Source organism: Cavia porcellus, unplaced genomic scaffold (genome assembly GCF_034190915.1).
Source record: "Cavia porcellus strain 051 isolate PalLab524CR breed Dunkin Hartley unplaced genomic scaffold, mCavPor4.1 scaffold_1, whole genome shotgun sequence".
In the NCBI taxonomy this organism is placed as follows: Eukaryota; Metazoa; Chordata; class Mammalia; order Rodentia; family Caviidae; genus Cavia; species Cavia porcellus.
In genome coordinates, this window is record NW_026947484.1 from 61,025,506 (window position 1) to 61,039,444 (window position 13,939).

General features: G+C 46.1%; 2 protein-coding genes and 1 long non-coding RNA gene across 4 annotated transcripts in view; 1 reads left to right on the plus strand and 2 right to left on the minus strand.

Moving 5' to 3' along the window:
• Dnaaf4 (dynein axonemal assembly factor 4) overlaps positions 1-5,931 on the minus strand; it is a 74,387-nt gene extending 68,456 nt beyond the window's left edge. Inside the window, exon 1 of one of the 2 annotated variants that reach the window (XM_063249182.1) lies at positions 5,812-5,931. The gene's annotated coding sequence lies outside the window, so the exon portion shown is untranslated. The remainder of the gene's footprint in view (positions 1-5,811) is intronic. The other variant, XM_063249173.1, reaches the window with a different exon arrangement.
• Pygo1 (pygopus family PHD finger 1) overlaps positions 1-5,956 on the minus strand; it is a 29,734-nt gene extending 23,778 nt beyond the window's left edge. The window contains exon 1 of the mRNA XM_003471793.4: positions 5,812-5,956. Within this exon, the coding sequence (XP_003471841.3) occupies positions 5,812-5,860 (49 nt within the window). The 5' untranslated portion in view covers positions 5,861-5,956. The remainder of the gene's footprint in view (positions 1-5,811) is intronic.
• Positions 1-13,939, plus strand: part of LOC134476125 (uncharacterized) — a 38,313-nt gene that overhangs the window by 10,657 nt on the left and 13,717 nt on the right. The gene's annotated exons all lie outside the window — the stretch shown is intronic.

Below are 13,939 nucleotides of genomic sequence, written 5' to 3' on the forward strand. Positions count from 1 at the left end.
ATTCTTTACGGTTTTGTTCAATTGTATTACAACTATTGATATAGGCAATTCTATTAGAAATAGCGGGAGGCATTATGGTAACCATTGTTGATCACCTTGTATTATGTTTTTATATTATCTATTATATCCACCCTTTTGACTTGACCGATTCTGTTCTGTTATGTCTCATTTGGTTTTACTCTCTTCCAAAAAAGCAATAAGAACCGTGGGAGCAATGAAACCCAAAATGTGTAATAGTCACTGTACAAAAGAGAGGAAAAGAAAGTGCTCTAAACTATATAACTGCATGTATATTTAAATGTATAAGATAGAAAATGATATCACAGAGTTTTATTGGATCATTGAACAGAACTGTTTGCAGTATCATTGTTGGAATGTCCACTCTACAAGCTTTAATTTTGTGACTTGAACAATTATTTCTAAGATGGCAATATGTAATCCATTAACTAGTGATTTCCTACTGCGCATTTTTTTCTTCTGTAAATCTGTATAACTTGTACCCCTTCACTGTTTTTTTCTTTTCTTTTCTCCTTAAATAAAAAAAAAAAAACACTGTCACCATTCTGTCAGATTTGAGCTCCACCAATAATATTACCTTAATAATTCATTTGTATTGAAATTTGCATATGCATATCTCAAAATTATATATATATATATATATAACATGTATATTTTAAAATTTTCAAAAGCTGAGGTAAGCTCACAGCTCAGGAGCAGTGTTTGTGTAGAATGCACATGGCCCTGGTTTCAATCCCCAGCACTGCCAAAACTAAATACAACATCTTCTTGCCTGCGTCTGATGACGTAAGTTATACAAAAAGCTCCACGGCAGTAAACTCCAATAGAACCATCCTTTGGAACAGCTCACAAAGATACTCTGGTACCCCCTGTGGATTATATATAACCCAAGTGTCTTTTAGATTAATGTATTGTTATAAAATGACACGATAAAAACTTTTCTGTGAAACAGATTTACTGGTGATTGTATTCCTTTTAGTTTGCTTTCTGGCAGCCCTGGGGACTCAATCCAGAGCCTTGTGCATACTAGGCAAAAAGGCTCCACCACTGAGCTACCCCTCCAGGGTCTCATTAGATTGTTCAAATTGGGCTTGAATTTGTGGTCTTCCTGCCTCACTCCCTTGAGTAGCTGGGATTACAAGCATGCCTCACTAAAACACTGACTTCCTATTTGAGAAAGTGCCCTTTCTCCCCTGCTCCTTAACTCAGAATATTCTTGAGCTGGTACCTGAGCCAACTCCCAACAGCTAAGTCACTTACTAAAAGTAAGGGCTGGAATGAAGTGAGCGTTCGTGCTTTTTTTTTTTTTTAATCAATATGAGGGATCGAACTCATGACCGCATGCTTGCAAGGCAGGCACTTACGCCTCTGAGCGAAATCTCCAGTCCCATGTGCTCTTGACCTAAAGTAAAACATGCATCCATTTCTAGAACTATGTTTGACTAAGACTGATAATTGAGTTAGAAGCTATAAATCTAGCTCTATCTTTTCCTTCAAACCCTAAGTAATATATAATAATTAGACAGCAACAATCTCGAGAACTTGTGTCTCAGGCTTTGGCAATTCATAATCACACAACAAATAGGGCTAAAACATTTCACCAAATGAAAGGTTTTGCTGATAGACCTTCAAAGCTATACTTTGTCCTAAATTATGCTTTTCCCTAACTGGCTAATAAACTTCTACCAAAAAAAAAAAAAAAACCAGAAAACAAAACGTCTACTTAGTCATGTGGATGTCTTTGGATATTATATTGGTAGTATGGAACATTATATTGGTAGTTCTGTACAGTGGCACTTTGGTTCAGTACATGAACTTAATTTGTTCCACAGTTCTGGCTGGAAATCAAACTGATCATGAATTGAATCATGTTTTCCCATAAGGTTCAATGTAAAAAGGGTAATCCATTCTACACCATATGCATTTTTTTAAACCACTAAACTATGAAACAAAGCACAGTACAATATGAAAAAAGAGCACCAATCTTGCTTGAGGCAACTTCTGTCGTAGAAGACAGGAAGGACACTGGGGAGATCTCCTTCAGGGGTTTCCTCTCTGTCTCTTGGCTGCTGGGTCCATTTTGATGAAAAATCTGTGTATGTTGTTTGCTTCTTCCTGTGCCGTGTAACCCTCCAGAAATGAGAGAGCACATTATCATTCATTAGATGCAACACCATTCCTTACAGTCATGTTGGGTGTCGGTTCGCAAAGAAACCCTAGTACTCCTTCCATTTTTCCACAGTGCATTTTACATCTCTGCTGAACTCTACCCTGTCTTTCTGTCCCTAGGCGAGCTGGAGTTCAGCAGGTTCTGCTGTGGTCAGCTCCTTCTTATGGTCTTCAACATGCCCCTCTATGTCTTCACCATTGATGTCCAGACCTGTGCTCTCACGCATGGACACACCCTCCTTCACTCCCTGTGCTTCAGCCCCTTCAAAGTCTCATTCAGTGACCTATTCTGGCCAGTTTCCTCCCGGCTGAGTTTAAGTGCAGTGTGTGACATCTTCCCAGGCTATGTCAATGAGGCTGATGCGGTGGAGGACAATGAGATGTTTCTTCTAGCTCTTTTTCAGAGTCAAGCCTCTTTTCAGGTCTCTTCAGTGAAGAGACACTTTTGTGTACAGCTTCTTCAAGTTGCAGATCAGTTGCTGGTCCTTGGGCTGCAGAAGAGGTGTGGCAGGGGAGAAACCTGACCTTTACAAAATCATACTCAGCGTCTGTATCATCCACCAAGGCTGGAGGGTGTGCCAGGACACTGTCCAGCAGAAGAAGGCGCCTTTCAGACAGTGGGCTATCAGAACACCTCGTGCAGCCTTGTTCTCATCCAGTTCCTTGCATGCTCGGGGTCTGGGAGTGGTGCACTGTAGTGGCTGCATCTTCACGTTGGTGCTTGTGTTCGCACACAGCAAAGGGGTCACTCTATCCTTTCTGGGCTGCTGCCCCAGCAGTGCTTTTTCCCCGTGTGATTATGGCAATTATTGTTTTTTAAACCACTAAACAGCTGCACTGTTTCACTGCAGCTGAACACTTGATGAGCAGCACATCCTTCTGCCTTCAGGAAGTCTGTGAACTGTTTCCCGAAGGCTTCTGCAGCAGCCTTGTCAGACTGGAAGCCTCATCACATCTTCCCACACTGTGGATGCCACTTCTCCTGTGGAATTCATCGAACACTTTGTACTGGTTTTAAGTCTATCACCTGGTGCTCTTATAGAGGGGTTTTCTTGCAGTAAATCACTGTGTAATTGCCTGGCTTTTTCATCAATCATAGCTTCATGGCTGCTATCACCTGCCAGGTGTTTCTCATTTAATTACACTAATGAAAGTTTTACCACCTCTTCTGGCACTTGTGTCCAGTTAACATTACTGCTTTTGCCACATTAGCTTCTCTGACATTCTTCACAACAGTCGAGGACTTGGCCTTCTTGTCAAGGCCAGATCAGTCATGTGAATACCACACCACATTTTTCTACAATTTCCTTCTTCAGTTCAATATTTACTTTCTTCAAAACCTTTTCACTATTCTTGCTCTGAATGTTCCTGTCTCCTGCATTACCGCTCTGCACTTTCTTCTTACCACTATCTTGCTCTGCACTTTTCTTCTGATGTCTTCAAAATAGCTGCCAATAACTTTTGGACACATTAAACATCAAACAGCACAGAACAGAATCAAAACAATGGAAACAATATAGGACCTCAAAACAAGATCATAGAGAATCCAGCAATGGCTACAACCCTCAGAAGGAAATCCCCCTAGATGCCACATTGCCTAGCTCTATCCTCTGAACCCATGATCAGACCATTGCAGGCCCTAGACCTGCAATGTTAGTGAAACACCAAAGCACCAGAGGCATCCCATTGCAATTTCACCCCCATAGCTATCAACACAGCCTGTGTTTCTCTGGATCAGCTGGTAGCTTACAGGGTGTAGTGGGATGCTGGTCGTGGAAGTGTTGGTACTTCTTGTTTATGGGGGGTTGGGGTCTGGTTGTTCCATTTGGCAGTGGCCCGCACGGGCACTGGTTCCCAGACTGGGCTTGCTTGCTGGTGCGACCATTCTTCTCTCTCCCCTTAGTCCACAAATGGTGCTGACTCATGGGGAGAAAGGCTGAGGTCTCTTACTAGCGCCGTGCATGGCGCTAGTACCCAGACTGGGCTTGTTTGCTGCTCTGCACTTTTCTTCAGAGCCAGGTTGGATTGAGTAATACTGCACAGTACCGTTTATGCTAAAAAGTACACAAGCTTCACGGCAGGTGTGCACAGATTTGTCTGTGACTGCAGTCTCAACCAGGGGAAGTCATGACTGTGTCTCAGACTGGGGAGGACCAGCACCCGTGTCAGTGCAGGGAAGATGCCATGGTTGTGCTTGTTACCTGATGTGGAGCTTGTGAAAAGAAGCAAACTTTTGCTGAACACTTCTGTTTGTGAACCAAGGTGTTGCTGTCTATGTTTAATCAGTAGTCCCACTGCACAAAAGCAGGAATAAAGTCAGCCACTGTGATACCTGTAACCCCAGCGCTCTGGAGGTTGAGGCTGGAGGGTCTTCACAAGTGTGAGGCTGACCTGGACTACACAGTGAGACCTTGTCTCAAAAAAAAAAAAAAAAAAGAAAAACAGAATAAGACTGTAGTCCTTGGTTTCCACATCATTTAAACGGAAACCGACTCTACCACTTTTGATGTCTGAAGCACTTTACACTGCTTTGGACAGAAGGATTACTCCATTGTCCTCCTGCGTCCACCCTTCTTCCACAGTCTGTTTTCTCCAAACAGCCAGAGCAGCCTCACTCAGATGTCAGATCAATTGCTCCTGCAAAAAGGGCCCAGTCCCTTTCCCAGATAGAGGCAGTGGGCACAGAGAGCTCAGCATGACCACCATCCCCTCAGAGGTCTTCCTCTTTCCCTGCTGGCCCTGCTCCTGTTTGATGCAGCTCACATTTCAGACACAGGGCCTTTGCACGTGCGGCTCCTTGTTTCTGCTTATACCCAGAGAGCATGCCCAGTGGGCGATACTGCTGCGCCCACTTCCTTCAGGTCTCTACAAGCCTTCACAGTCAGGCCCATGCTTTCAGGGCACATCCACAGCACCACAGCCACAAGAGCCCTGTGCCTTTTGTTTATCTGTGTCACCCTAGGAGACTCGGAGGCTCCTCTGGGTGCTCTCTATTCACCTGTGTCCAGCACACACTAAAGGGTCTGTTAAATCTTCCCTTGGTGGACACAGCGTACACTTCAGCTATGGGACTGTGAGCCCTAACCTCCAGGCGCTGGAAACAGAGCCGCTGGGTCTCTCAGATTCCCAGATGGCACCCGGTGCTCAGGAAATCGCATGCGGCGTCTTTTGTCTAGGACATCATTCTCCCTGATTTTCCTCGTTAAGACAGCAGTAAAATTCCTAACTAGTCTGCAGGGAGGAAGAAAAACCAGCCGCGCAGGAACCGGTGTTAGATGATGTGACCCTTATTCATAAAGCAGCAAGGAAAATGCCCTCTGGTCCTGCAGTCTCTCCTCCACGGCCCAAGAAGATTAAACTCCGTGCAGCCGCCTGGTGCGGGGCCCACGGATCTCCGGGCTCCGCAGCTCGCCCGGCCAGGCCGACTTTCGGGTGCGGCCGCTCGGCCCAAGACGTCCGGGTCCGAGGTCGAGGAGGCCAGCGAGAGGCCCAGCCCGGAGGGCGATTGGGCGGCGCGGGTGAGGTAGGGCCAGGCCTCCTCGCGCCCCGCGATGCGGTCCCGGCCTCCCCGCGCCCCGCGATGCGGTCCCGGCCTCCCGCGCCCCCGGCCCCGCGCCCCGTCACCTCGGGCTCTCTTCAGCGCGGTGGGCTCCTTCTCCTGTTCCGCGGACATTACCGCCCGCAGAGCATGGCTCCCAGGCCGCGGGGACGGCGCTCGGACGCGGGTGGCGCGACCCGGCCAGCTCCGGGCGGCCCGGGCAGGGACGCGGCCTGGGCACCCGGGCGGCCCGGGGCAGGCGCGGTGCAGGGACGCGGCCGGGCCCGGCGGCCTGGGGCGCCCCCCACGCGGGCGGGTGGCGGTGCGAGCGCGCGGCCACTCCGGGCCGCCGCCTCCGCTCCGCCTCCTTCCTCCTCCTCCGCCTCCTCCCCAGCGGCCGGCGCCGCGATCCGCCGGGACCGAGGCCGCCGCCGCCGCAGACACAAAGCCTGGCCGGGGCCGCCGCCGCCGCCGCGCAGCCCGGGGCGGGGAGGAGGGGGAGGGGCGGGGAGGGCGCCCGCGTCCCGCCCCCACCGCGCGCGCCCGGCCGCAGGGACGCACTTACGAGGCCGGGAACTTCGCGGGCGCGGCCGCGGGGCGCACACCTGTTTGTGCCTGCGCGGCCTCCCGAGCCAGCGCGGAGGGACCTGGGGCTGCGCGTGGGCGTGGGCGTGGGCGCACGGGCTCTGGGGCGACCTCCCCGAGTCAGTTGCCTGATCTTTTATACAAGGTCATGCACGGCACCCCAAAGTCTCGCCCAACTCTGACGTTCTTTGATGTGCTCCTGTGAAACCGTTCTCCGTGTGTGTGCTTGCGTGTGTGTGAGGTTTTCTCGTTAACCGTTTCTGGAGAACCTGCTGGGGCAGACTGTGAAACAAACACGATCGAAACGGCTTGTTTCGCTGTCAGAATCACTGAAAAGCTCTCAAGAAGTGTGGAGGGACCTAGAAGGTGCCCGCGCAGCAGCGGTCCTCGGGAACAGACTCCACGCGGGAAGGAGCCACCCGTGGGGTCTTCCCTGAACTCGCGTGGGGGCAAGGGCAGGCCTAGGCCGCTAGTTCTCATGAGGCTGGGACCGGGTCTTGGTTACATCTTCCGTGTGGGGGCGCAGGGCCGGGGCGCCGATGCAGAAGACCCTCTGAGGAGAAGGCTCTTCCACCTGGAGCGCCAGCGCTGTGCGAGTGAGCGCAAACCGGGCCAGCCCGCCTCAGCCTCAGCCTCAGCACCAGCCCGGCCGGCGAGTGCTTAACGTGTGTGCGGGAACCGCTCTGGACAGCTGCGTTTGCAGTGGCAGAAGGCTCTGATAAGCCAAACCAGACGCAAACACGGCAACGCCAGCCATATCTAAAAATCCACCTCTCTAGGTTACTGAAGGGAGATTGTGAAAGCACTTTGAAAGTGTTAGCCAGGGTTTGTACCCAATAACTAGTACAAAGGGAATGAGAAAAATCACTGCTAAAAGATTTTGGATTCTTTATTTTAGTCCCTTAAGGGCTAGCAACTCAAAAATAATTTGTGAATCAAGAGACATGAACTGGCCTCTATTAAAATGACTCATCAAAAATTTAAAAAACAACCTTATTTGGACATGGTTTTTAAAATCTAAATCCTAACTGCTTGTTGCACTTCTCAGAATTACCTGAAATGCATTCTAAAATTTCAGACACACCTGTTTCCTCCCAGATTTGTGACTCAAGTCCCTGGGAATGGCACAAATCTGTCTTTAAACGCTCCCTAGATGACTCAAAAGCAGTAGACTTGATGACACGTTTGTGAGCATTAAGATGTGCAGCTTCGTTTCTCTGTTAAGGTGGTTGATGGGACAGCAGCCCCTGTTTTGGGGAAACACTGACAAGTCAAAGCAGGTGAGAGACAGGGTTAGGGCTGCATCTTGGGAACATCAGTCTAGCTGCAGGATGGATTGAAGTGGCACAGAGCCTTAGTGCCTGCCAGGCCTGGTGAGACGTGCCTGGCATCCCAGCTACTAAGAAAGCTGAGCATGAGTATGCCATCCTGGGCAACAGAGCAAGACTCCTGTCTCAGAAAAATATAATGCTTCAGCACATGTGTTTCTATAACAGTATGCACTGCCAGGATTGGGTTATCTATGAAGAAAGTGAAGCCAGCCATTTCTCACAGAACTGGAGTGAGGGCTGCTCTCCACTTTCAATATAGCACCTTGAGTACAGGATCCTCACATGGCTGTAGACAGAAAGACAGAAAGTGGACAGACTCACCCGGGCACGATGGTAAACACCTGTAATCCCCACATTCCAGGAGGCACAAACATGAAGATACTAAGTTGGAGCCATGTCTGGGTAGTAGCATCTTAGCAGATGCCTGTCTTAAAATGAAAAGGGCTAGGGTTGTAGCTCAGTGGAAAGGCCCCGGGTTCAACCCCCAGAACCAAGGGGGAAAAAAGTGGATAAGCTCGCCATGTCAGATCCTTTTACGGGGCACCTCATCCCACTGATGAGAGAGGAGTCTTCTAGGTCTAATAACCTCTTAAAAGCCCTACCTCCTGATATCATCACATTGGCAACACCTGATATTTTAAAAAATTTTAATGAGGTAGGATCTCAGTATGTAGCCCAAATTCAGTATGTGGCCTCAACTTTGGGGTAGTTCTCCTGCCTCAGCCTCCCAAATACTGGGATTGTGGTGATAACACTTGATTTTGAAGAAGAGCCATTCAAACCAGAACAATTAGGAAATAATATACAAAATGAGGCAAGAGATTGGTGAGGGCCTTAGAGGTTGAAGCCAAGTGTCAGAACAGGATCCAGGAAAGGGTGGTAACAACCGACCACGTGAACATTGTTTGGACGTGGAGGATTAGAGATAAATCGGGCATTTGCTCCCAGACTTGTGTTAGGGGACCCAGAATCCAGGGATAGAAGGTTTGGTGGTGAGGCGGGCTGAAGATGAACTCAGTTCTCTACCCCTGGAGTCTGAAGAAGGGAAGTATGGCAGACACAAGCACTATTCCCGAAAACTTGAGGACCTGTGATTGGAGTCACCCTGGCAGTGAGGAGTTAGCTTGTGTCTGTTTGCTCTCTCAGTTATTACTTTTACTGTTGGATGGTTTAAAAATCAATTTATTTGGTCCTCATTCTGAGGACAGGCTGGCGGTGCTGGGCATACACAGTGGCTTCTCCCCACCCCCCACAGAGCAGTGGCCTGGCAGGCTCAGGTGTGTGGTCTGTGGTAGCTATGGCCACAGCGGCACAGCTGATGGTGGCTGTGATCAGCAGAGTGGAGAGGCAGCTTCCCTGGGTGCTAGTTTCCGTGCTCTTGCACATGGACATGGTGACAAGATTTCTAGGAGCACAGAGAGGGGGCGTGCCTAGCACACTGCACTTCTCAAAACCTCCCATGGTCTCACTGGCTGAAACAATGTATTTGGCCAAGACTAGGAGCTTTGGTTTTGAGAAAGACAGAACAATTTGGGGTCACAGTGCAGCAGTCTATGGCATTTCCTTACTCTTGAGCCTCCAGGGTCAGGAGATGGCAGAGACAGCAGGGATGCATGGTACTCTGAGCAAATGCGCCTCAGTCCCTCCCGGCATCTGTTGGCTCTTCCACTGTAGTTCATCCCAGAAATGTCAGGTTCCCATAAAGGGCCACCAGTGTAGCTCAGCACTGCGGGCCAGGTCCAGTGCAGTAGACACAACACAGTGTGCCCGGATGGACACCTTCACGTGTCCAAGTAGAGCTGTGATCTCACTGTGCTGAAGCCCAGCTGCAGTCCTCACAGACTTGGGAGCCTGCCCACCGATACTGCACCCCATTACACTCCCTATGTCCCCAGTAGGACAAAATTCCTACAAAAAAAGTTCCTTCATCTTGCTGCAGTCTCATCAATGGGACCTGGTTGAGTTGATGTTTATTCCCTGTCTTATACAGAGAGCTCAGGAAAATATTCTTGGTGGGCCTGCTCCTCCATTTAGATATGCATGCCCAGTCATGCCTAAACAGTGGAATGCGCCTCAACGGTGGCATGCATGAGGCTACAGAGTGATATCAACAAACTTTCTGTGGTGGGCAGATAATGTGGGCTTTACAGACCCTGTGTCCTTTTGCAGCATGAAAGCTTCTCTAGATCACATGTAACATGTAACTTGTGTTACAGTGTAACTTTACAAAAATAGGCAGGGAGTTGGATGTAGGCCATGGCCTGTGATTTGTTGGGTCCAGGGCTAGTGCTTGGACCGTGTAAACCATTGAGCTCAGATACCAGGCCTATGCTGCAGATACAAAGGTAAGGGACAACACTGCAAGATGAAAGGATAAAAACTCTTAGGACCATGAGAAACAAGAGCCAACAACACAACGTAGGGAAATGAATTTAAAAGGTTAGACAAAAACTGGGGTGATTTAAGAAAATTAGGGAAATGAAAAAAAACCGAGAAAACAGGAATACCAGGGCAAACGGGAAAAGGAACAAATGATCAAAAATATCACTCACTGCAGGAAGAATTGCTCGCTTCTCTTGTCAGTTGTCCTTGACCTGGAATCTCTTTCCTTTTTTTCTACCTTCTGAAGCACTGGTCTTACAGTCTTTGCTGTTAAGAGTTTACATTTCAAATTCGCCTGTCTGTGTTATGGACGGTAGCATGATGACGTGCTCAAGCCGCCAATGTAAACAGGAGTCTCACGTAGAACTTAGAGTGACATGTAAATGTGTTTTCAGGGAAGAAAAAAGGGGAATATTCCTATAAATTCTCTTTTAAAACTTCAAATTATACATTTGTTTTAGATTGAATAGAAATAAAAACCAAACCCAATCAAGGCATTCCTAAGTTTTTAAAATTTTGGTTTGAAAACTTGCACGATGTAAATGGAATAGGATCCTTTCAGTCAGATCCAGGAGCCCTATGTTAGCTAATGTGTACGAGCTGTCAAAACTCAAAGTTGAGGGGAGTGGTTTGTGGGTGTCAGAGTGCAGTGAGGCCACAATGACCATACAGTCACTGTGTTTTAAGTGACTGGCTGCTAAGGTTTGTATGTAGCTGTCAAGCGGGACTCATGCACTCCGAGGGTACACGGCAGAATCGTGGGGCTTCTAGTTGGCTTGCTGTTCGGAGGTGGCTCTGGCCAGCACAGGCGGGTACGGGGGGGGGGGGGTGATGTGCCCAGAGGCACACATTTCCCTCCCCAGCTCCTCCTTTCTCTCTGCTTTCTGGCCGCCACGAGTGAGCAGCTTTACTTTACCCAGTCTCTGCCACCACGCCGTGTTTAAACCTACCAAATGTGGGCTGGAACTTCTAAACTGTGAGCCAAAATAAACCTCTCTTCCTTTAATCTGTGGGTTGGGTATTTTGTCCCAGCAACAAGAAAGTAGCTAAGACACAGACCTCTAGGCATCTGTCTGGTCTATGTCATAAGGGCATAGAAAGTCACAGGTGTCTTGTATGATAGCTGATGAAACTAGTATCACAAAGTAATGTGGGATTTTTGCCTTGTTTAGCACAGAATTTTTTTAAAACAGCAATGGAAAAAGCGGCAGTATTTTTTTCAATGTATAAATACTGCCAGCATAGCAGACTGTAGCACTGTGGGTGCCTGAGAAATTTTTTTAGGAACATGTGGGAATGAGCAAATGTGTGCATATTTGTGAATGAAACACAGTAAGGCAGAAATACCTAAGAAACACAGCAAGTCTTGGTGTTAAAACAACAAACTAAATTTGGAACAACTGGCATTTTACGAAATCTCTTTAAACAGAGAAAAAACATGTAAGTCTTTTTAGTTTCTATGTCTTTGGAAGGAAGAAAGGGGCCATGGAGGCCAGACAATGACAGTCTTGTGTGATAATATTCCTTTGAGTATCTCATTTTTTTGTACACTTTTCTTTTTGTCTTTTGTGCCAGGGATCAAACTCATGAACTGCACTTACCAGGCTAGCACTTGAGCCACTGAGCTAAATCCCCGGCCTGTATACTTGTCTTAAATGGAGATATAGTTTGTATGCCACAAAATTCATCATTTTAGCAGGAACAATTTAGTGATTAGTATACTCATTTATTGCTTTGGTATATGCATAGGATTGTGTAACTATCACTATTATTTATTTTTATTAGTACATTTGCAATATATATTGATTAATTCATTCTGGAGAGTTGGTACATACACATAACACATCTTCACTCACTTTACATCCTCTTCCCTTTTTCCCTCCTCCCTCCTCTATCTCTTGTTGCCCTTCCCATGTGCAAAAGATCCATCCCCCTGTTTCCTGTTATTTGTTTTTTAATTTGCTCTTTGGGCTTCCCACCCAAGAGAAACAATGTGATATTTGACTTAACATTATGAACTCAAGTTATACATTTTTCTACAAATGACTCAAATTTACCCTTTTTATGACAGAATAGTACTCCATTGTGCATAAATACCACATGTCTTTATCTATTGATCTATTGGTGATTATACTGATAGGCTGCTTGCAGGATTTCACTCTTATTAGTTGTGCTGCTCTGAACATGGGCATGCATGTGTCATGTACTACTATGTCTGTAACTCTTTTGGGAAGATACTCAGAAGGGGAGTAGCTGAGTTGAACGATATTTCTAGTTTTAGTTTTTTGAGAAATCTCTAAACTGATTTCTGTCATGGTTGCATTAGTTTACATTTACACCAACAGTGTAGAAGAGTTCCTTTTTCTCTACAGCCTTGCCAGCATTGTTAGTATTTGATTCTGTGATGATAATTATTCTTTCTTTTTCTTTATCGGTACTGGGGATTGAACTCACAACCGTGCGCTTGCAAGGCAGGCACTTATGCCACTGAGCTAAATCCCCAGCCCGATAATCATTCTTTCTAGAGTAAGATATAATCTCAGTGTTGTTTTAATTTCCATATCTATTCGAGAGTTGAACACCTTTCATTTATTGGCCATCTGTACTTCTTTTAAAGTGCTGTTATGGTTCATGTCTAGATGTCCCCCAAAGCCTCATTCAGTTATGGAGGAGGCAGGCTTTTCGGAGGTGGCTCAATCTAGAATGTGTGATGCTGGATTAAGGGCCCTGGGATTATGGGTGGGTGACTGCTGGACTGGATTGACACTGCCCTGATCCCAGCAGTCTGGATAAAATAGAAGGAGCAGAAAGAGACTTGTCCCCTCCCCATCTTGCTTGTTTTGCTGTTTTCCACTGCCATGCACTGTTGCCCTCTGCCATGCACCACTCTGCTTTGGACTAAAGCACCTACAAACTGTTAGATAAATAAACCTTTCTTCCTTTAACTTTGGGTGTCAGCTATTTGTCCCTTAACAACGAAAGGAAAGAAACTAAGACAAGTGTCTACTTCAGTTTTTTTTTTATTATTAATTTTCATTTTCTTTCCTTTTTTTTTTTTTTTTTTTGGTACCAGGGATCGAACTCATGACCTTATGCTTGCCAGGTGAGGACTTACACCAGTGAGCTAAATTCCTGGCCCTTTATTTTCATTTTTATTGGATCTTTCATTTTATTTTGAGTTCTTCACATATTCTAATTAGTCCTCTGTCCTAGGGATACCTGAAAAATTTTTTCATATTCCATAGGTTATCTCTTCACTTTTAGTTATGTCCTTTCTGTACAGAAGGGTTTTTTTTTTAATTTAAAGAAAAAAACAGATAAAAAGGGTAGAAACAATACAGAATTTCAGAAAAATAAACAGTAAGAAATCACCAGTCGATAAGTTACATACCGTCATCTTAGAAATAGTTGCTCAAGTTACAAAATTAAAGCATACAAAGTGATAGTTAAACAATGACACTGCAAACAGTTCTGCTCAATGATCCACCAAGAACTTAGTAATATGGTTATCAGTCCTACACACTTGTTTTTTATCTTAAAGAGGGTAAGAGTAAACATAGCAAAACAGAACAAAACTGTTTATAGAGAAACAATTTAAAGAAACATAGATTTCAAAGCAAGTCCACTGGAGATCTTCACTGTCTCTAGTTTCATTCCAAATAGTTGTCCCCATCTTCACATACACTGAACATATACTGGACATTATAGAACTAATCAGATTATTACAGGATGATGAAGGCTTTTTAGGGCTTCAAGACCTGATTTTGGGGAAATCAATAATATCTACCATAATGTTTCTCAGTCTCTTTGTAGTAGCTGTCTTTATCTTTACGTATGCTGAAGTTGAACATAAGAGACTAGACTAATATCACTCTGAACAGTGAATGATAGTATTGCTAGATTTCATATCATAATG